At 42.5% G+C, this 23813-nt stretch overlaps 1 protein-coding gene across 12 annotated transcripts in view; it reads right to left on the reverse strand.

Moving 5' to 3' along the window:
* Positions 1–22416, reverse strand: part of hace1 (HECT domain and ankyrin repeat containing E3 ubiquitin protein ligase 1) — a 32328-nt gene extending 9912 nt beyond the window's left edge. For 11 of the 12 annotated variants that reach the window (XM_040008433.1, XM_040008445.1, XM_040008442.1 and 8 more), the window contains exons 1-17: positions 22023–22416; positions 20646–20700; positions 20344–20433; positions 19633–19737; positions 17666–17741; positions 17440–17571; positions 16404–16486; positions 16148–16244; positions 15951–16052; positions 15765–15871; positions 11010–11160; positions 6508–6809; positions 5129–5197; positions 4900–4987; positions 1611–1722; positions 1092–1189; positions 895–982 (exon numbers count right to left, since the gene is read on the reverse strand). In XM_040008433.1, coding sequence (XP_039864367.1) covers positions 895–982; positions 1092–1189; positions 1611–1722; positions 4900–4987; positions 5129–5197; positions 6508–6809; positions 11010–11160; positions 15765–15871; positions 15951–16052; positions 16148–16244; positions 16404–16486; positions 17440–17571; positions 17666–17741; positions 19633–19737; positions 20344–20433; positions 20646–20700; positions 22023–22113 — 1846 coding nt within the window. In that variant the 5' untranslated portion in view covers positions 22114–22416. Of the gene's footprint in view, positions 1–894; positions 983–1091; positions 1190–1610; positions 1723–4899; positions 4988–5128; positions 5198–6507; positions 6810–11009; positions 11161–15764; positions 15872–15950; positions 16053–16147; positions 16245–16403; positions 16487–17439; positions 17572–17665; positions 17742–19632; positions 19738–20343; positions 20434–20645; positions 20701–22022 lie in introns of those variants that run through there. The other variant, XM_040008446.1, reaches the window with a different exon arrangement.
* Positions 22417–23813: the final 1397 nt, after the last annotated feature.

A 23813-nucleotide genomic window follows, 5' to 3' on the forward strand; every position in this document is an offset into this window, starting at 1 on the left:
GAACCTAGAGGAGGTGTCTGAGAGGAGAATGCTAAAAAAGCGTCTTTGTATCACGGACAACCCCGCCCACCACATGCACGCCTCCATGATGGACCATCGGAGCACACGCAGCAGAAGACTCATTGCCCCGAAATGCAGAACTGACCGCCACAGGAAATCCTTTGTGCCGGTGGCAATAAAACTGTACAACTCCTGAGGATTAATAACAAAGCTATTCTGTTCCCATTCAGACCGTGCAATATCACCAACAGTTTTTCATTGAATGTTGTTTCATCTTTTATCCATTTGCACAATACTATGTCACTTTTAGAATCACCTGCACTGATAGCTAAGCTATTTATTTTTCAGGTACAGTTATATTGTTTCTTCGTTACAGTTATTTCATATTATATTTTGCACTATCCTACTGTATATTACTGTATACTAGTATTCTTATTGTATATATTGTATATCTTATTCCTCTGCTCCTCTGTCTCTCTTGCTGCACTGAGCATGTGTATGACAAAAGAATTTCCCTCGGGATAAATAAAGTTCTTCTTATCTAATCTCATCTCTCTGGCATTTATTCTCTCCTCTCTCTCTTTAACACAGTGCTCTTGCACAGCATGACTTTCATGACTTAATGCATTTTTTAGATTAACTTGGGAAGCAGTCGTGCATTTTCCTCCCACAAATTTGTAAATTATGATTCTACAGAGGCAGTCGCCGTTGAGCTAGGATTGGGGAGCCATGCTAGTTCCTAAGTGCGACTAAACTGTGCCTCATCTTGTCAAGCACGTCAGTACAAAATGATCTTAATAGCAAGCAGTGGTCACACAAACATGGCATGAGATCATTCTGTGGATCACTCTGTACACCTGAACTCTTGTGATTTAAAGGAAAAATGTCACGTACCATCAGCTGACTGAGTGAACAGAGCGTAGTCTGGGTTGATGATCTCATTGGATAGAATGTCAAACCACTCCCGAACTACACCTTGGCCCTGAAACACACACACACACACACACACACACACACAGTACTCTGCGTCTTTAATACAAACTACAATACTACTGTTTATACTGTTAACAGCTGAACTGCAGACAACTCACCATACCCTCCTCGCCATGGAAACGAACAGCAATGCCTTGTTTGAGTTTTTCATTGGTGGACTTTGAAACCATCTCACAGCTACTCCTAAATATGGAATCTGATGGTGATATGGGGAAATACAATTTATATTTTGTAGAACAAACGTTTTCATACAGATCTTCGGTTCTATGACGGTTGAATGTTATTCATGACCAAGGGTCTTCTTGTCATTTCCCATTCAGCTGGTGCACATTTTGGACCAGTTTGTTTGACCAATGGTATTTTGAACCTTCAATGGCCCAACTGCTTTGGGCAGACCTGCTGTATGTTTCCACGTTTGTTTCTGTGTTAGGACACTAGTAGACAGAGTTTATTAGATACTTTGTTACCTTTTATCATGTTACTTTAGGTTTTACACCATACAACACCTTCAACTTGCCAACAGCTCTCACATGGCCACATTCACAATCTCATTCCGTATCCATAACCCTGCAAATGACATCAGCGACTGGACACGAGCAGCTTAAGTGTGTCTGTACCTCTGTGGATGAGCAGCACATCATTCTCATTGACTGGACGATGAACCATGTCAGAATCTGGCTGGCCGGCCAACAGATGCTCGTAGAACCACTCACACCGATCCTTAAAGGGCTGACAGGAAGACAAGACTTTATTTCACACTGCACAGCACTTTCTCAAACTAATTATCACTTGGCTGTGTTTTCAATTTTAAGGTTGGGGAATTTTTCAATCCGAGTTGATTCCTCAGGAAGTGTTTTGTGCTGAAACGCTCATCTGTAATTCAGAGACAAGGCCATTTCCATAATATATGCCTTTATTCTCCAAGCACTGAGGAGTGAAAGATAGAGTGCACTGAGAGAGGAATAAGGAAGCCTGTAATTAAAACAAGGACCTACTCCCAGGTGAGCTATGATCCATGGACTTTCATGCTGCAGCTCAAATATAAATACTAAAGATAGGATAATTAATACAATTCAGAACAGCCATTAAAAATTAATGAAGCTGAAAAAACTTTTCTTAAGACAAGTGTTCTCGCCGTGAAAGGAACACTTGATCATGAAATGACATGGGGTCACTCAAAGTCTCACAGGACTACAAGATAAATAAGGTTTAAATCCATCGGCTGGGCGGGACCTTTCTGTTGGAGTTTGTACATCCTCCCCTTGGTCTGAGTGTGTTCTCTCAAGGTTCTCCAGCTTCCTCCCACAGATCACAGAAGTCCACTTTAGGTTTAGTGGTAGTTCTAAATTGGCTGCAGGTTTGAATACGAATAGCAGTCTGATACAAAAAAAGTCAGGTACAAAAAGTCAAATGTGAAGACGGACTCTTCAAAATAAGCAGCATGGTAAAATAAAGTTATTTGGCTAAAGAAAACAAAATTGTCAGTGTTTTTCTAAATAATATCACATTGATCCAACTTTGAAACGGCTTCTGTGCAGAAAGCAGTTTGCTTAGTACTGACTTTAACCACGAGTTATCTGTCATTCAACTTTTATTGTTTCATTTATATCAGAATAACAAGCAGGCTGGCTACAAAGATCATTTTCTTCTTCTTTTTCAAGCGCCTTAAAGGATCTGTTGTCAACAAGTTTTGACAGAGTCTTCTAAGCCTAATGATGGTACGCTAATGAAGTCAGGAGACTCAGAGAGTAGGCCTGGCTCACAGCCTCTGCTGTAACTAATCACAAAGCTGTTCTATGGGGTTGAGGTTAGGACTCTGTGCGACCAGTCAAGTTCTTACAAACAAACAAACCTGCTCATCCATGTCTTTATGGACTTTGCTTTGTGCACTGGAGTGAGTGATTCAAAAGACCTCTATGAGAGAAAAACGTAGGGAACAGTTCGTCCTGCCCAGGATAGGGTTACCAGGGAGCCTTCCAGGAGCAGGGCATGGGGAGGGTGCCTGAGGACGGGCAACTGGTGGCCAGGCCTTAGCTCATGGGGCTTCGCTGGGCATAGCCTGAAAAAGGGCATGGGCCCATCCACCTGTAGGTCCACCACCCGCAGGGGGTGCAGTAGGGGTAGGCTACAATGTGTGCAGCAGCCAAGGGTGGAGACCCTGGTGGACTGATCCCCAGAGTTGCCTTTGGTGAGAGGTGATGGGCAAGGGTGGGTATCTTTAGTATCCCCTCGGCTTGCTGCCTGTATGTTAGGGTTTTGCCCAGTGGACAAGTGGGTTTGTTCCCTGTGCCTTTGGGTCAGGGAACGGGTCCTGACTGTTGTCTGTGCTTATAGACCAAACAGTTCAGAGTACCCGGTCTTCTTGAACCCCCTCGTTAGGGTGCTTGAGGGTGCTGCACCTGGGGAATCTGTATCTTACTGGGAGACTTAAACGCTCATATTAGCAACAGAGAACTGGAGAGGGGGTGAGTGGGAGGAATGGCCTGCTAGATCTGAACCCGAGCGGTGTTCTCAAACGACAGTTTGTCTATAACAAACACCATGTTAGAACACAGGGGTGTCCATAAGTGCATGTGGCACCAGGACACCCAAGGTTGCAATCGAGGTTGTAATCGTATCAACAGATCTGCGGCTGTATGTTTGGGACACTCAGGTGCAGAGAGGGGCTGAGCTGTCAACTGATCGCCACCTTGTGGTGAGGTGGGTCAGTAGTGGGGGAGGGCGCTGGACAGACCAGGGACACCTAAACGTATAGTGAGGGTGTGCTGGGAACACATGGAAGAGGCCCACGAGCTCGTTCACAGAGCTTCGTCAGCATTCTGAGGGAGACTGGGGACACTGAGTCCAAACGGCCCATCCTCAGCATTGCTGAAGCTGTTGCACTGAGCTGCAGCTGCAAGGTGGTTGGTGCCTGTGATGGTGGTAACCCCGAACCAGATGGTGGCTGAAGCAAAACCCGGGTGTGGGAAGAGTTCAGAGAGGCCATGGAAAAAGGTTTTTGAACTTCCTTAATGAGTTTGTGGCAAACCTTTAAGCGACTGAGGAGGTAAAGGTGGTGCTCTGACTGCAATGTGTGTAGTGTGGGTGGAGCGCTGCTGACTTCAACTGAGGATATTGTCGGGCAGTAGAAGGAATACTTTGAGGATCTCCTTAATCCCACTGACACATTCCTGTAGAGGAAGCAGAGTCTGTGGATGAGAAGGATGACTCGTCTATCACAGGGGGCGAGGTCACTGAGGCAGTTAAACAACTTGTTGGTGGCAGAGCCCCTGTGGGAGGATTGCCCTGAATCCCTGAAGGCTCTGGATGTTGTAGGGCTGTCTTGTTTGTATGTTGTAGAGGCATGAATGCCTCTGCTGCTGCCCCTAATACCCAGCCTCAGATAAGCAGAAGAAGGTGGATGGATAACTTATAGATTAATTAATAAATGTGGGATCAACAATGGGTGGTAGGGTCGTCAATGGGGTGAGAATCACAAAATACTGGTGATAATGAACTAAAAAATGTCAGGAAGTGTTACCACCTGACCGAGAACTCTGGGGCTTTGCCATGGAGAAAATAAAAATCAGAGCTGATATAGAAGAAGAGATGCAGGTCTGCAGGTTTGCACCGTGGGAAGTCGGATGAATGTTTCAAAGACAAATCTTTTGAATACTAGTACTGCTGTACTTATTCTTAGGGACACTATAGGACACACTATAGGAAGGAAGAGAAACTATTCAGCAGAAATAAAGGGTGGTTTTATTAGCTCATCAAAATTATTTAAGCTGTTTACAGACACTGAGCTGTACCACTGTCTCTGTAGGCAGAAGTGGGGCTAAGGATGGCTGCCTTTATCTTTCCAGGCAGCTCTCTTTCTCTCTTGTACATAATAGGTAGTCATATATTTATTCGATTATGTCTTACCTGGCCTTTAATGATATGCATGAAGCGTGACATCAGCTCTGGACATTCAAGGAGAAAGTGGAAGTGGTTAAAGATGATCTTTGGATTTCTAAGGAGGAGGTCCAGACGGAAATATAAGGGGAAAAATGAGAGAACAAGGAAATGAGAGTGGAAATCAATTCAGAGAAAATACGTTTCTGGATCAATTCATACTTTCTAATGCTTATGTTAAAGAGCCATGTTGACTCACCTGATAACGAAACACTTGAGCACATCATCATTGTTGCAGACAAACTCAATGAAGCGGGGTGATGTCATTCTGGGTGTGGAAACAGAGAGAGGTCAGAAGGTACGAGAAACAGAAACCAGAGAAAAGACAGAGCAAACTGAAAAGGGCAACAGCTCACTTCATGTCAATAACAGTCCACATTTCCTTGTTAATTAAGCATCTTTATAGATCTAATCCATAAATGTCCACTAATAGTGTGGGAGCAAATGGGGTGAAGCATGGCTGCTTCCAGTGGAATCTGCCTCAGATCAGTCAGTCTGACCTGACATGAATGTGAAATATTTCATTTCGTTTTAAAAAGGAAGGTTTGGGGGAGCTATGTCTTCTGAATTCAATCTGGGAGCTGGTTTCACAGAGGAACCACAGCCTGATGGCTGAAGGGTTTCCTCACAATCTAAAGTTTTGACCTGTGTTTTGACTTACAGATAGATATTTGGTTCATAGTTTGCTATGGGTGCCTGCTTCAGTCCTTAAAGAATCAGTCAGTTTTTCCATGGAGTGTATTTCTTCTGATCTATACAGCCATGATCTGTCCTCGGAGGATCACATTTATCCTCATTACGGCTTTGTTACTTACAATAGTAAAATTCTGAAGCGATGTATATCTTTAGGTTGGGTAAAAAACATCATTCTGGGTTTTGCAGGGATATCACAACCAAATATGTCCTTGAAAATTAAGAGAACTTTATCCCAGAATGATTGCAGATTTATATACAACCATTAATATGATTGGAATTTGGTATCCGTATGGTCTCCAGGTGTTTACTTTTTACATGTGAAGTAATAACAAAACTGATTAGATTGTTTCCTGATTAAAGTATCTTCATCTTTTAGAGCTGTTTGGAGATTTCCAGTCACTTCCCGACAGTTTCAAGCTCAGTTCTCTTTCCCATTTGAAAACATTTGATCATTACACATTAGCAGCATTAGCAGTAGTTGGATGTAGCAGTAGTATTGTAACAGAACTACCACAGTAATAACTAATGATGAATGATAAGAAGAAAACTGAACACTCTGGATTGTATAGCTGTAGGTCTATTTGATTAAAACTGATATTTAACAGTCTCTATGTCAGCAGATGGCCCCGCCCCTCCCTGAGCCTGGTTCTGCCGGAGGTTTCTTCCTGTTAAAAGGGAGTTTTTCCTTCCCACTGTTGCCAAAGTGCTTGCTCATAGGGGGTCATATGATTGTTGGGTTTTTCTCTGTATCTATGAAGCGCCTTGAGGCGACTTATGTTGTGATTTGGCGCTATATAAATAAAATTGAATTGAATTGAATTGAAATGATGCCATCTGATGTTTACTACCATTGGATCTGACAGAGGGATGCAGAGCTCATACCCTTGGGGCATCTGACAGGAGCAACACATGTAGAAAGCCTGGATAACAGCACTGAGTCGACTGGCTGTCATGGAGATGACGTCCTCCCCGTCAGCATATGCCTCTGATTCGATGACAATCTGATGATCCAGCAAGGAGGGAAGCTTTGGCGTGGACCCATCATGTTCTGACTCACGCTGTTTCAGAAGCAGAGAGGCTATATCGCTGCTGGAGGAGGAAGATGGGTTCTTCCTATTCCTTTCCAGCTCTGTAGAGATGAGCACCAGCCACTCATCCAGGGAGTGCCATAGTAGCTCCAGAGGCTGCAGGGTGACAGACAAGGGACAAGAGGCTTGAGGAGGGAAACAGAGGATGCCTGCAAGTAGGGCTGGGCGATATGGCCTAAAATCCATATTGCGGTATAATTTGAAGCTTGTGCGGTAACGATATATATCGTGATATATTCTTTTCCTCTGTATAACGTATTTTACACACTATAAGGTGGTCAAAGGAGCTTGTAAAGAAAAGCGTCTGGACTTCTTTAAGTTACTTGAAGACGTTTCACCTCTCATCCGAGAAGCTTCTTCAGTTCTAAGGTCAAATGGTGGAGAGTCCCAGATATAAACCTAGTGGGAGTATCCCCCCACAGAGGGACAAAAGGACCCCCTGATGATCCTCTAATCACCTGAGCCAAGGTGTGAAACTGGGTGTGGGTCCCAATCAGCACAGAAAAGAAGACCAGACACCATCGAGGGAGGATAAGAAAGACAGATGCAACAACATTGTCATCCCCTATGTAGCCGGTGTATCAGAAAAACTCAGGAGAGTTTTCTCCAAGCATGACATCCCGGTGCATTTCAGACCCAGCAACATGCTCAGACAAAAACTGGTTCACCCGAAAGACTTAACAATGTGGTGTTTGCTGTACAGTGCAGCGAGGAATGCCCAGACCTCTACATTGGAGAGACCAAACAGCCACTTCACAAGCGCATGGCACAACATAGAAGAGCCACCTCCACAGGACAAGACTCAGCAGTCCATCTGCATCTTAAGGATAAAGGTCACTCTTTCGAGGATGCCAATGTTCACATTTTGGACAGAGAGGACAGATGGTTTGAAAGAGGAGTGAAAGAAGCATCTATGTCCACTGTGAGCGACCATCTTTGAACAGAGGCGGGGTTTACGACACCAACTCTCTGCCATCTATAATCCAGTTTTGAGATCCCTTCCCAGACGCCTTAACGCCCACTCATATCCTGGGCCATCTGATCTCAGGAATTTGCATGATAAGGTGGGGCCAGGTTTCACAATGAACTCACCCGAAACTCTGGCTGATTGGGACCCACACCCAGTTTCACACCTTGGCTCAGGCGATTAGAGGATCATCAGGGGGTCCTTTTGTCCCTCTGTGGGGGGAAAACTCCCACTAGGTTTATATCTGGGACTCTCCACCATTTGACCTTAGAACTGAAGAAGCTTCTCGGATGAGAGGTGAAACGTCTTCAAGTAACTTAAAGAAGTCCAGACGCTTTTCTTTCCAAGCTCCTTTGACTACGATGACCTGGATGACTGAGAACCTTCACAGACACACTATAAGGTGCACTTAAAATCCTTTAATTTTCTCAAAAATCGACAGTTCGCCTTATGTATGAATTCTGGTTGTGCATACTGACCTCGAACCAATTTTATGTGGTACACGGCGCTCAGAAATCTGAGTGTTTTAGTACAACTTTGGTAAGCTATGAAGCCGCAGCACTTGATGAATTGTCGGAGCGTTAAGGCTACCGTAGTCAGGAGCCTCGCGGAGGAATCTGGGTCCTAAACTCTGTCTGTTTCAGGTCCCAAAGTCAAACGAACACTGCCGCATCACTGAGAGTTAAAAACTGTCTAAATTCTTTCATCTTTAATAAAACAATCAGCATTGCTGCTTTACCAGGTGTAACAATTAAGTTTAACATCCAGGCATCCATGAAAACATAATTTATTAAATTTAACGGAGTTAGAAGTTAGCAGGAAGTTAGCTCGCTAGTTTCCACCTAAACATGATATAGCATGTTCTGACTGAGAGATTTCTGAAAAAATTCAAACATACAGCTCTGCTATCACTTCCAACATAAATGAAGACGGAAAACTAAACAGCAGTGACGTTTGTAGGGTTACTGAAGTTGGGCTAGCTGCTATATAATGATGTGCTACGTGACTGCTAGCGACACAGCTATGTTAGCATAACTGTTAGGTTGATTTTGATAATAGCTGCCATTATTGTACTTAAATTTGTAAACCTTGCCTTAAACTGCATGTTTAGATATTCTTCTGTTCCTCCCCTACACATCTAGGGTGTGGGGGAGGTAATTAGTTATAGTGTTTAACTGCAGGCACATCCTATGTAAAGGTTCTGTGTCCTTATTTAGTGAGGATGTTTACTTCTTGCCATTTAGGGGCTCGCCTGTGCTTGTATATGGTGAACTATTAAAGTTAAGCCATGTACAGGGTGAGGGGAGGATGTTCACTCCTTTAGGGTGTTCTGGCCTACCTCACACACATCTGAGGTTCATGGGAAGGTCGCATCTTGTCTTGTGATATATGGAGTGTATTCCTTTGCAGACAGCATAGTGTAATATCGTTAGGCCTGGCTGAGCAGGTTTCACAGGGTCATATTTTGACCCACACACAACGACAGGCTATACTCTGTTCACACAAATGCCTGTTTAAGATGTCACGTATTGATGAAACTACGCATACTCATGTAACCACAATAAAAGGAGCGCTATGGGAAGTCCGGCCGAGAGTTTGACAGGGTTCAAGTGAAAAGAACAGCGCTTAACCTCAGTCGGCCTCCCTCGCGCGAGAACACACAAAGAGCTCTGTCTTGTGTCTTGTTTTGCTGCTGCAGTTGGTTGTCTAAATTGTTCCAGCAGGGTTTGTACTTAGATAAACCCAATAATAACCTTAGCACAGTGAAGTTGGAGGATGAATGCTAACTTTTTTCCACTCGATAAAAGTTAACATGAGGGTTCCCGATGGTTAGGAACAAATGCAATCGCATGGCAGGATGCTGTAAACGGACCAAACTTCAGTCAGGAGAACAACTGAGATAATCCATCCACAATACGAGGTTAGTCATTAATATACTGCAACAACATGGGAATACAGCAGCTGCCAGAGGATTCAGCATTAATGAATCAATGGTACGGAAGTGGAGGAAGTGCAGTTTTTAGCTTTCCCCATATTCCAAAAGTGCTTTGTCTCTTTGCTATTACGGCATCATTTGCAGATGACCTCGCTTGCAGCTGCTGCCATGCCTTCAACCAAAACAGGCGCAGCTTGATGACACCATCAACATGCGCTATCGCGGTAGAGCGGTATAGTCAAAATCTCTAAATTTCTATCGTTTCTACCGTATACCGTTTCTACCGCCCACCCCTACCTGCGGGTTCTATAAAGCTTAATTCAAGACTTCAGCTAGCTCAGACCAAATTAACAGAACGCTGAAATGATCCAAATTACATTTATCCACCTGTGCATAATCCATGAACGTTATAACTCTACTACATGTTAAAGGAAAGAGACGGAGACTGAAACGACATTAAGATGACTCTGTAGATTTTACTCTAATTAGGTATAATCAGCTGGTTCAGCCCAACTGATGGCCCATAAAAAGTTGTCTCATTATCAGGTTGTCATACAAGAAGCATCTCATGATGGGTTAAACCAGCGAGATCTCTCAAGACCTTTGCAACCTTATTGTTGCAGAACTGATGGCATCGGTTATAGTAGATTTTATAATAAACTATTGACGGTTCCAGTGAGCACTGCTGAGGCCATAATCTTTAAGTGGAACAAACGTCATTTCACAATAAACAGGCCATGACCAGGTACCCCCTGCAAGATTTCAGACAGAGGAGTGAAAAGAAGAGTGAGAAGAGTTGTCCAAGAGCCAAGGACAACTTGTGGGGAGCTACAGAAAGATGAGGAATCAGCAGGTACAGTTGTTTCAAAGCACATTTAAGGTTTGCTGAACAACATTTAGACAAGCCTGTGACATACTGGGAGAATATAGTCTGGTCAGATGAGACCAAAATTGAACTCTCTGGATGACCCATGTTTGGAGGTCAAAAGGCACTGCATATCACCCCAAAACACCATAGCAACAGTGAGGTTTGGAGGTGGGAACATCATGGTGTGGGGCTGTTTGGCAGGATATGGCACCCTCATGCTTTATCTAACTGAAGGAAGAATAAATGGGGAAAATGTACCAAAATTTGCCGCCATCTACCAGGATGAAGAGATTCAATGAGGCTGGACCTTTCAGCAAGACAGTGATCCAAACGCACATCCAAGAAGACTTTCAGTTAGTTTCAGAGAAAGAAGACCCAGCAATCACCTGGCATTCTATTCTATTCTACTCTAGCACTAACTGCCAACTTTTACCTTTAAAAAGAACAAAACTTTGCAGTTGTACTTTCCTTTTGTTCTCTTCAACAAGAAATACAAAAGTATTTGTACGCTACCAGATGTGTTACCTTAAAAACTTGGCTGCGTGGCGTCTTGTTTCCATTGTAGCCCATGTCATTGCCAGTGTTTGGTGATGAAGGTCCCAGGCGGAACACATGGCAGAAAATACGAACAATTCTCAGCAGACTCTTCATCTGCGCTTCATAACTGCTAGACAGGCTAAGAAAAAAGACAGGAAATAAACACACCTTAGCACTGATTAACTATTGTAATAGCTTGTAACAAATGCATGAACCTGGATAAGATGCAGTGTTTGTTGGTCTCCTTGTGCTGGGTCTTTTCTTGCTTTATATCTATACACCTTTAAATAACTCTGAGTTACTGAACAGTCTTTTTCATGACACTCAAAATTGAGCTCAGGTGCATCCTGTTTGGAACCACCTTGGACCTTGGACTAGAGCAAAAGTTCATCTTTCAACAGGAGAACAACCCTAAGACAGCCACGATAACAAAGGGTGGCATCGAGACCACTCCGTGCGTGCCCTCTGGGCCCCAGCCAGAGCTCAGACTTGAACCTGCCTGAAAATTCTAGAAGGATCTGAAAATGGCTGTGCACTGATGCTCCCCATACAAGCTGACAGAGTTTAAGAGGTTCTGAAAAGAATAATGGGAGAAGAAATTGCCCAAAAATAGGTGTGAAAATATCCAAAAAGGCTAGACATCCATCCATTTGCTTCCGCTTATCCTTTTCAGGGTCGCGGGGGTGCTGGAGCCTATCCCAGCTGTCATAAGGCAGGAGGCGGGGTACACCCTGGACAGGTCGCCAGTCTGTTGCAGGGCTAACACACAGAGACAGACAACCATTTGCACTCACATTCACACCTATGGGCAATTTAGACTAATCAAGTAACCTATCCCCACTAACGGCATATCTTTGGACGGTGGGAGGAAGCTGGAGTACCCGGAGGGAACCCACGCAAACACGGGGAGAACATGCAAACTCCACACAGAAAGACCCCGGCCTGATGGTGGAATTGAACTCTGGACCTTCTTGCTGTGCGGCAACAGTGCTAACCACCGTGCTGCCCTTAACAGACAATTGCTTTTAATTATTGCTTGTTTATACTCAGTGGTTTAACTATCCTTGAGACATGTATGGGAGTTGATGTGAACACACTTGTGCTAATCTGACTATTTGAACCAAGTCTGGAAAATCTAGCCGTAGATGAGAGCAAAAGGTTAAACCCATTTATAAAACAGTGTCTGTTCCCAGTAAATGAAAAGAATCCTTATAGACTATAGTGAATCAAATACTCCAGCAAGCATGAGTCAGGAAGGTGACCAAGATCCCAAAAGTGATATCTGACCAAGTTAATGGCTGAGTATACATACCGTATTTACCGCACTATAAGGCGCACGTAAAATCCTTAAATCTTCACAAAAATCGACAGTGCGCCTTATAATCTGGTGCGCCTTATGTATGAATTTTGGTTTGTGCTTACTGACCTCAAACCAGTTTTATGTGGCACACTATGCTCAAAAATCTGTCAAAAAAAGATTTTTAGTGCCACTTTTTGGAGCATTACGGTTACCGTTACCAGGAGCCTCGCGGAGTAATACGTACTGTGCTTCAACACAACATTACCGTGTTGTGTGTGTATAACGACTCCAAAATGGCACCCGCGAAGAGACACGCTTACGAAGCTGATTTTAAACTTCGAGCAATTAGTTATGCAGAAGAGAATGGAAATAGAGCAGCTGCCAGACAATTCAGCATTAATGAGTCCATGGTGCGCAAGTGGAGGAAGCAAAAAGACCTAAAACAAGTAAAGAAGACCAAAAGGAGTTTCCGAGGGAACAAGGCGCGATGGCCGCAGTTAGAGGACAAAATTGAACAGTGGGTTATTGAACAGAGAACAGTAGGTAGAAGTGTCTCTACAATCTCTATTCGACTCAAGGCAACAGCGGTAGCACGTGACATGCAGATCAACGACTTTCGAGGGGGACATTCTTGGTGCTTCCGTTTTATGAAAAGGCATAATCTCTCAATCCGCACAAGAACTACTGTCTCACAGCAACTGCCAAACGATTACAAAGAAAAGTTGGCCATTTTCCGCACGTACTGCCAGAATAAGATCACTGAAAAGAAGATCCGGCCAGAACATATCACTAACATGGACGAGGTCCCCCTCACCTTTGACATCCCCGTGAACCGTACTGTCGAGAAAACAGGGACCAGTACGGTATCTATACGCACCACAGGGAACGAGAAGTCATCCTTCACTGTAGTTCTGGGCTGCCAAGCTAATGGCCAGAAACTACCACCCATGGTCATTTTCAAGAGGAAGACTTTACCAAAAGAAAAGTTTCCGGCCGGCGTCATCGTCAAGGCTAACTCAAAGGGCTGGATGGACGAAGAGAAAATGAGCGAGTGGCTGAGGGAAGTTTATGTCAAGAGACCGGATGGCTTTTTCCACAAATCTCCGTCTCTTTTGATCTACGACTCCATGCGCGCCCATCTCACCGAGGCTGTCAAAACCCAAGTGAAGCAAACTAATTCGGAGCTTGCCGTCATTCCGGGTGGATTAACCAAAGAACTCCAACCACTAGATATTGGTATCAACAGGTCGTTCAAAGTTAAATTACGAGCTGCGTGGGAGCATTGGATGACAGAAGGCGAACACACATTCACCAAGACAGGGAGGCAACGCCGAGCGAGTTACGCCACTATCTTTTTTTCTTTCTTTCTTTAACCTTTATTTTACCAGGAAAAGTCCCATTGAGATTAAAAACCTCTTTTTCAAGGGAGTCCTGGCCAAGAGGCGACAACATGTTAAAATTACAAAGTTACATACATGTTATAAATAACAATTACATTTTATAAAACATTTTTCTCTGGCTCTCTCAATTTGGACTTAAAAGCATTTAATGAAATAAGATCTGCTATCTTCCAGTCTTTTTGCATCATGTTCCATGTAAAAGGGGCAGCATAGGTAAAAGCCCTCTTTCCCAGTTCAGTTCTGGCAAATGGAACATTGAGCAGAAGAAGATTGCTTGAACGCAGGCTATAAGAAACAGTACTCCTCCATGTGAGCAGATCGCAAATATAGGTGGGCATTTGTCCAATGGATCTGCCAATGGATCGTGGCTGCTTGGGCTAAGGTATCAGTCTCAAGTGTCGTCCGAGCTTTCACGAAGGCTGGAATAATCACTGAACAGCTAAGTAACAGCAACGAGACTGATTCGGATAATGATGAGAGGGATCCGGGCATGCTTGATGCCGAAATTGCCCAGCTGTTTAACTCAGACACTGAAGGTGAAGAGTTTGATGGATTTGTGGAAGTTGAATGAACTGGAAATGTAAGTGTATTGTTCAATATTTGATGTTTAACAGCTCAACAATGTTAATAGTTACTGTGAATGAGTTGGTTAAATTTTAACTCATCCGATTGTTTTATTCTGCTGAATGCACTTTAAACGCCTTTTAATCCGGTGTGAGAGGGATCCGGGCATGCTTGATGCCGAAATTGCCCAGCTGTTTACCGTAACTCGGACACGGAAGGTGAAGAGTTTGAGGGAATTGTGGAAGTTGAATGTACCGTACTGGAAAAAGTGTGTATTTTTCAATATTTAATGTGTTACAGCTTAACAGTGTTAAGAGTTACTGTGAATGAGCTTAATAAAGGTCGAGTTATTTTTTGTTTGTCTTAATGCATCTTATAATATGATGCGCCTTATGTATGAAAACAGAGCCAGTCTTCAACAGTGCGCCTTATAATCTGGTGAGCCTTATAGTGCGGTAAATACGGTAAGTATACATTCTCTTAATGATAAACACATTTAAGTCCAAGAATGTCTGTTAAACAGCACTAGCTTGTCAGTCTCTTGTTAATTCTATCCCTACAGCAAGGTATATTCTGCTATAGAGGTCCTTCTCCACAACACAGAGAGTGAAACTGGTCACTTAAAGAAAGAAGGAACACACGTCAAATACAGAGAGCTTCTGTCAGTCTGCCCCAGGGCAGCTGTGGCTACAACTGTAGCTGCCTCCACCAGTGTGTGAATGTGAGAGTGAATGAATAGTGGTATTGTAAAGCGCTTTGGGTGCCTTGAAAAGCGCTATATAAATCCAATCCATTATTATTATTATTATTATTCTTGAAAGGTTTTTCTTTCAGCATGATAATGACCGAAGGTTCAGGGCAGCGCTTGCATCAACCACTAAGCCAGCATTAGCACAACTCTCAGCTGCTGTGTCCTTCTCAGTTTGTCTTTTTACTTTGGACATTTTTCCCAGTGGAAAACAGTTGTCACACTTATTAAAGGCCTGAACGCGTACGTGTGTACCAGCAAAGTGGGGATTAGTAAGTGAGATTAAGAGAAGTTGAGCAGGACCAAGTAGCCGACATGCCTTACCCCACTGTCAGAAAACACAAGTTCACGCTGGTACCTTTCAACCTCGCACACTAACTCAGGATCCTTCCCTACCAGGGAGGTGACATTCCATGTCCCAATCGATTTGGGGGATCGGTTTGCAAGGGCTGCCGCCCGACACACATTGCACCCAACCTGTATGGCGCCTCCTGCGGGTGGTGGGCCTACAGGAGGATGGGCCCATGTCTCTGTCTGTTACCAGTTTCAGTTAGAAGCATAGATTCCAGTTTATTAATAATAATGTTGTAGTTAATAATAAATTCATTTTTTCTAAGACCTAACATGAGGAAGTTTAAGTTTTAAATTACAGCGACACATTGACACACTGTGTTTAATGGGATAAACTGTCCAGATTTTGGTGAAACATACTCAAATATATGTAATTTTACCTGAGAAGCTTGTGTCCATTGGTGGTAGCCACTTCTGCAAGACTGGTCAAGATCCTGTGGTAATGACTATCACTCTGCTGAGAGACATGTTCCAGAACCTGCCTGAGCTACACAAACACAAACACTCGTAACTAATCTAAAGTATAAAATAGATTTCTGTGTGAAATCAGATACAAATTCTGATACCATGTTCTCTTTAATGTCATTATTCTGCGTCATCTGGATGAGGGTCAAGAACAGCCTGCTATGGTGCTGGATGAGAATCTCACAGGTTTCTCCATATCCTCCCTGAGGGCGGCAGAAAAAACTCAAAGCAGAGTAACACAAACCAAACGACGACAAAATAGGAAGAGAAAAAAAATACTTAAAAATGAAACACTCACCTGCACACAGACATCCAGTGGAGTGATTCCATTGTTGTCAGCGATGTACTTGGCACCTCGAGAGAGAAGGATCTGGGCTGTGTCTCTCTGGCCGTGGCTAAAGAATAATGCAGGATGAGTTTCAATACAGCTGGATTCAAACGCAAAACTAATCTGCTGTGCATTTGTAATCCCGAAGACTCAAGATGAAGTGTAAAAGAGCTACGAGCACACTCAGTATCACTACTATTATTGTTATTATGACTGATGACATTACCTGCAAGCAAAGTAAAGAGGCGTTGCTCCAGAGACGTTTGGTCGGTTAATGTCAGCTCCACTTTCCAGAAGACAAAGCACCGTCTGAACAGATGTGATACATGCTCATATCACATACTGGAAATATTTATTATTAGAACGAGAAAACAGGAGCTCAGCAATCAGTAACACAACAGAACTGGTTTGCAGTGCACTGGGGATTTACGTTGCCAAATGGTTTCTAGATACTTCCTTTATGGCTGCAGATGTAATTTTCAGTCTGATGGAAGATTTCAGGTTTGAATTTCATTGAGAAAAAATGTTTATCAAATAAATATCTAGGTATTTAGTATTCTACGCTATTGCGTGTTGAGCAACAGGTCAGACGTGTCTGCCATGGAATGAATAAGATGAGACCAGATGAGAAATCGATAGATTAGCTTTTGAATATGGCTTGTAAAATATTTACAGTTGTGTGATCTCCTATCTGGGTCCACCTGAGTTGTCCATAACAGAATACTCTGACCACACGTATGGACCCAGCAGATCACGCAGACACTTCTCCCAACATGTTACTCCAGAAACACGAGGAGTCACTCTCCATGTTAACCCAATAGTTTCACAAATCAGAGAAATGGGCGATGAACGATGCGCTGACACTCGCTAGATTAGTTCTGCCGGTCCTGGCTAGTGCTCCCCCCCGCCCACAGCATCCGTTCCACAGACTCCCGGTTCTGACGGTGAACCCGCCCAGCTGGGTTGCTGCGGAAGTTTTCCCAGGAACCACAAGTAAACGAGCAGTCTGTGGTCTACTGGAGTGATAAGGCACTGTGAGGACTTTAAGGTAAGATGGGGCCTGATTATTCAAGATCTTGTTGAACCAAAGACAATATACTGAACAAATGAACGAAGATGCAGACAATCATGCACACACCTGGAGCAAGTAATGTGATTACTAAGAGGCTGCTGAAGCTGACATGTGCTGCCAAGTTTTGATCCCTGTGCACTAACAAGCAGTTTATATATTTAATTAAAAAGGTTGCTTCTAATTTGCTTACTGTTTTGTGTCCGTTTTGACAGGCTACATGTAGCGCTGTCTGGCCCATGGCGTCTTCAACATCCACATTGGACACATGCTGGACCAGATCATGCAGGAGCTCTGTTCGCCCATTTACTGCTAACCAGTGGATCTACATTAGAGGTTACAGTGTCACTATCTCAACTACAGGAGTTCATTAAACATCAATCATTTATGATTTACCAAGAGGATTCAAGTCAACTCACAGCAGTCAGGCCTTCATTGTTACAGATATTGACGTCAGCATTATATTCCAACAGTTTCCCCATACACTTCTTCTGTCTGAGGGAACAGTACAGGAAATGGTGTAGTGTCACTGGGCCTCATTTACTAATATTTACAAGGAAATGTTCTTACCCCGTGCAAAAAATTTATTTGCACATTACCATGCATATGTTAATAAATCAGAAATTTTTGGGGCCAAGAGCCTTGTACAATCTGCACATTAGGGGTGGCTGTAGCTCAGGAGATCTAGCAGGTCATCTAATAATTGGAGGGTTGGTGGTTCAATCCCTGCTCCAGTCTACATGCAATGTATCCTTGGGCAAGATACTAACCCCGAGTTGCTCTCAGATGCATCCATTGGAGTAGGAATAGATTAGAAAGCACTTGCATAGAAAAAAAAAGTATTGACATGAATGGATGAAATAGGCAAGTTGTATAAAGTGTTCTGATAGAGTAGAAAAGCACTATATAAGAACATGTCCCTCCATTTCTTTATATAAGGAAACACATTTTGCTCCAGGCGAAGCAGAAAAAGTTGTAAGAGTGAACCCTGCACCTCTAAGGCTTCATTTAGATTTCTGCCAGTAATCTACATTGTAACATTGTAACAGGAAACCCTACATCATGAGCTTCGACGTAACCCGAACTGCAACACCCGAGAAATGTGACTACATGTCGGGTTGACGTGGCCCCAACTGTTGTGATCGACCATCTTCCTCCTGTGCACTTCTGGCTTCTTTTATGCTGCAGGTTTGTCAGTGAGAGAATAATCAAGCTACGGTTAAACAAAGTTAGCCTGCACTGTTCCATGTAGTGTTTTGGTTTCTTTACATTCATTTTTTGTTTTATTATAATGTTGAATCTTTTGTGGCTTGTTTTATAAAAGTGTAATTAGACTAAAAGGTAAAAATAAAAATTAATATTGTTACAAATGTTAACAACAATAATAACAATGTTAGTAACAATATTAGTAGTAATAGGATTTATTTTAAAGACTTGCGTTTAAATTGAGAAGGCAGCCAGGTTAACATTTGCTCACATGCATGATCAGAGGGACTGTTTCTAAAGCACAAATAGATTCTGGTATGAAATATTGATAAATCGCTGATTTATGCTTGAAGCGCTTTTATACATGACTTAACCACAGATTTGTGGTTGTCATTGGTCTTTCATCAGCCTTTCTGTTTTACAGATTTAAACCCCATGACTCAGATTTTGCCATCTTAAGGTCCATCGACTAGAAGTAAATATGCATAAAGATAAAGGCTTATGAAAAAGGCACTTAAAAGAAAGTGATTCATCCAGTTTCTTCAGTTCCACTCAGCATTTCATAAACAGTCCTTACAGCACCAATCCCAAAAAGTTGATTCAGACTGAAGACGTCACTTGGATAAGAGACAAAACATCCAGATGACTAGAATCACCTTTTTGGGATTTCCTAACCTGGATGATCGAGCATGCATTAAGACATTACAGGACTAACCCACAACGTCCTTACTTTTATAAAGTGCTTTGAGTGCTCCGGGAAAGCAGAAAGGTGCATTTACCAGACCTTTTAACAGCCTGCTCCTTTTATTGACAGTCTTTGGTCTGATTTTTTCCAGCTCAGTTCTCATTAACACTGAACTGTAACTTTATAATGTCAACACCTGAACTTTGTAAAACACAAAAAGAAACGTCATGATTTATTTTAACATTAGGTAGTCAGCTTATCTATAATAGAAAACAGTAGGTTGATGGTTGGTAGCACTGAGAAGATTGCAATTCGAAATCTTTCATGAAGCTCCACCTAAGCGAACAGCATGATGAGAAACAAAGTGTCCTGTAACACATGAGCTAAAAGTCCAGTATTGAGACACCCTGACATGAACAAAAGTGTACTGCAGTAAATATAACAAGACAACATATCAGAAATGAACATATAAACAGATTAAATACAGCAACACACCCATTCCTGGCAGCAAGATGCAGAGGGGTGCAGCCTGAGATGTCCTGATAGTTTGGATTGGCTCCTCTCTTTAGCAGCAGCACCAGACACTCCAATGAGCCACAGCTGTACAGAGAAAACAGCGTATTTAGTGCAGAACAACAGACTAGGCAACTCTCTGCATGTACACTGAATGAGAGACTGTTTGTCATCTGTTTGACAAACTTGTGATTGTGGTACGTTACTTTTTTAGATCTTTTTCACTCTGTCAGAACGACTCATGATTTAAGAAGGGGGACAAAGTTGTTTGGACTTTATAAATTATAAATTATAAATTATAAATTAAGAGGGGAAAATACTTTTTCACTGCACTGTATTTCACTGAGCAAGCACCATTACTAGGAAATGTGCAGACGTAAAGTGGGAAATACTTATTTTACTGATTTTGGAACGAAAAGCGATCCAACGGCCTTGGTGTTACTTTTTGATTCCACTAAATGCTTACCAGAGACTGAACCAGTGACAGCAAGCTGGACAGGTTTCTGCTAGCATCACATTAACAGGACTTACAGCACAACTTATTCCACAGTTTAGAGTTTATTTTCAAACAGAAATCGTTTAAAAAGGACTACTTTAAAGAACTCTTTGAAAATATTCAGCAAAGTAAGTAACTACGAATTGAATGTCACAGTTACATTTGTGATTAGATTACAGCTGTAAAGTCTCTCTTACTTGGCTGCGATGTGTAGCAGACTCCTCTTCACTCGTCCAAAAGCATAATTCACATCAAACTTGGAGTTGAGCAGCAACTCTGACACTGATCTGAGGGAGGAGTGAACATGTAAAAACATAATAACAATAATAATCCTTCTGCAGCCGTAGATTAGATGTGCAGTGGCAAGAATATTTTTCTACTGCCTAAAGTAAGCAGACATACCATAATATACGTTTCCATCTAATGCACAGTGAGCCAAAATGAGCACACAAATAAAAGTGAATGAATTAGTGATGAGTACAGTCTGCTCCACGTGTACCTGTGCTGGTCTGCCATGACCATTGGCATGAGTGTGTACACCGCTGTCTCATTGTCTGTGGTGAAAATAATGCAGAAAATATCAGTGAAAGCTAACACCTGACAAAGACATTATGATTTATCAGCAACGATTCATCAAGTAATTTGAATTACTTGATTACAAAAAGCAATTGTTTCCTACTGGAAAATGGGTAAAAGGAACTTTATTTGATGTCTTAGTTTAATTGCATGTATACCTTTTTATGTGACATTACTGTACTGAGACTGTTTATTTGTTTTCTCATTTAGTACAACATTTACTTCAAAAGCTTTCGTTTTAATATGACGTGTAACACACCAGGGGGACACCACTGGAGGGATAAAACAATCCTTCCAAAAACATTGACTTGTGTCTAACACAGTCCAACATGTCCCAGAGGAGTTGAGCTGGGCTGGAATTAGGTGACTGAAACCATTAGCACATGACCGACATCGTTTTCATCCTCGTGGAACCGTTTAGCCTCGACAGGCTCGGCGTCAGCTGTCATTGCTCACGTTAAAGCTAGAAAAGGTGAGTGATATTCCATCATGAACAACAAAAAAGGTTTACTTAAATAAAGTTCAGAGCGAGGTCATCAGCAAATTGTTGTTTATTTCCCCTCAAAATCATTTGTTTCACTACATGTATTTTACCTAGTCGCCTGCCAAACCAATCATGAACAGCACAGCTCTGAGTGGTACAAAGCACCTGTTACCTTGGAGAGACAGTAGTTGATGCCTGCATTCACCCTCTCACTCACGTGAGAAACAGCTGTTCATCTGGGGTTTTGTTTATTTTATTTTTTTCATTTCAGTTTTACTTATATGGTGCCAAACCACAACAACTCTCAATTCGAGGCACTTTATGCCCCGAGTATTTTTTTTCCAGGTGCCTCTTTTCAGTCCTGATGTAATTACCTCTGTCCTTTGCATGTCATTAACCTGACTGTACTTTACCTGATGCTTCTACTTTGTGTTTGGTCCCATTTGCTGTTTGTGGGCGCTCTGTCCTCTCCTTCCCTTGGCTCTCAAAAGGCCACAGCAGCTGGCTGCCCTCCCTACACCTGCGTTTGCTGGAAGTCTCCTCCTGTTTCATCTGATTGCTGCGGATTCAGTGTAAAATCTTGGCCACACGACATAAAGCGCGTTGAGAGAACTGTTGTTTTGAAATTGCGCGTTATAAATAAAACTGAAATAAAAACCTGAATTTTGCGTCATTTTGAATCTTTACAAAGGGAAACTACGTTTTCTAAGCAGCATTGGTGCCTACACCGATCAACACACACACGTAATAACTGATGGGGAGATCACTTTTGTCCATTATCTAATAAATGAATGCTCGGTCATACTGCATTGCTACCTTCCGGGAGTTCCACGGTCCTGGCCCGGCGAAGAGACCGGGTCAATCGGCTGAGCTGTACGTTGAGCTGCTCCATCGCCCGTTCCATCATAGATGGACGGTCCACGGGGTTAAAACTCGGGGGAAAGCCTTGGTCGTGGGGTCGGTATCTTTCTAATGCGGTTGTGTTGTTATCTGGTGTCTTCCATTGGCCAGACTGTACACCATGATTTATGAAGCTGTTATTGCCATATTCCACACTTCCTGTTGTGATGACGGTCAAACGCAATGCACTATGGGTGCATTTCGCTGAGGAAGGCTTCTAACTGTGAACCGGAAGTATCTGCGTGGCGACCATAATCAAGGAGAAGGGTCTGGCTGCAGCCACTGGCTGGCTGTGTCCCAATTCAGGGTCTGCACGCTTGAAGTACGCGCACTACGCGCACTACGAGAAGTGCGGAAGTGAGAGGCCTGTGAAATGGGACGGTCTAGCCTCCGTCACGCTGCTCAGGTTGCCTAGCAACCATGATACTAACCGCGAGACACGTTACATACAGCTTTGTGTGACAGAAATGAAGGAGAAAAATGTTTTGTTGGTCATTCATTTTTGTCAGGACATCACTTTGATTAGCTGAGTATCTGAGGCTGAGACCACAGGACTGTGAACATGATAGTTGGGCTTCATTTCTGTGCTGAACAGTCATTTAAGATTAGCTAGTAAACAACAATTAGCTAATGTTGCTCATGAGACTAAAATCATCTCACTGTGGTAATGTAAATATAATATGGCCAATATTATATGTATTGTCAGATTATTATGATATATATATATATATATATATATATATTACAGTATATATTACAGCAGTGAGCTTGAACTCTGGGTCAAAGATTCAAGTTGCAGTTATTCATATATAGTTATCACCTTAAATCTTCAGTCAAAGACAAGTATCTTTGACAGTGTATATACAGATGTATTATGCATAAGAGACAAATATTGTTCTTTTAATACGTTGGCATTATTACATTTGTCTCAATGCTTACATACATGTGTAAAAAGCAAATGTACGAGCTGTGATAACTGTGTCTGATAGAATGAAGAGTAGACTGATATATGAAATATTCCTTTATTGGGTGAGAAAATCAGACCATGTCATGACTGCTGTAAGTCACACAGAATAGATATCAGAGCCTTAAACAGGCTGACTTCTGCTAAATGGGTCAAACTGGGCAGAAAGTCTACAAACACATAACATCCTTATAGAATATGATGTAACACTATAGATCAACTTAGCTCAGAATATATAAAGCATATAAACAGTTACAGCAATATGATGCAACAAACACAGCAGCTACTGATCCAAAATCCTCAAAGCTTCATAGAACTGAAACCAACATTTATTTTTAGCTCCATTCTGCTGCTGATACATACTTTAGGTTTCTGAACATTAAACTTGTTGCTGCCTTTCATAGTGTGTAACTTGAAGGCCCTGAGTACTCTGAGTACTTTCTCCCACACTGAAAACACTGGGATGATCACATTATTTGAACATTACCTAATAAGACTGATTCAGCACAGACAGTTATGTTAAACTTTCCTAGCAGTCCTTCACAAACAGGGAACAGTCTGTCTATTCTCTCCATCTGTCAGCTGCTGCTGGCTCTTCCTCCTCCTCTTCCTCACACACTGCTGAGTTTGTCCTGGTGGATCATCAGGGGTGCAAAGCCTCACAGATGATGTGCAGCAGTGGGTCCCTCAGTCTGTCCTCACTCTGGACACTTGCAGTCGTCACACATGGAAATCAAATGTGT

The sequence above is a fragment of the Simochromis diagramma genome, unplaced genomic scaffold (genome assembly GCF_900408965.1).
Source record: "Simochromis diagramma unplaced genomic scaffold, fSimDia1.1 OVJJ01000313.1, whole genome shotgun sequence".
Lineage (NCBI taxonomy): Eukaryota > Metazoa > Chordata > Actinopteri > Cichliformes > Cichlidae > Simochromis > Simochromis diagramma.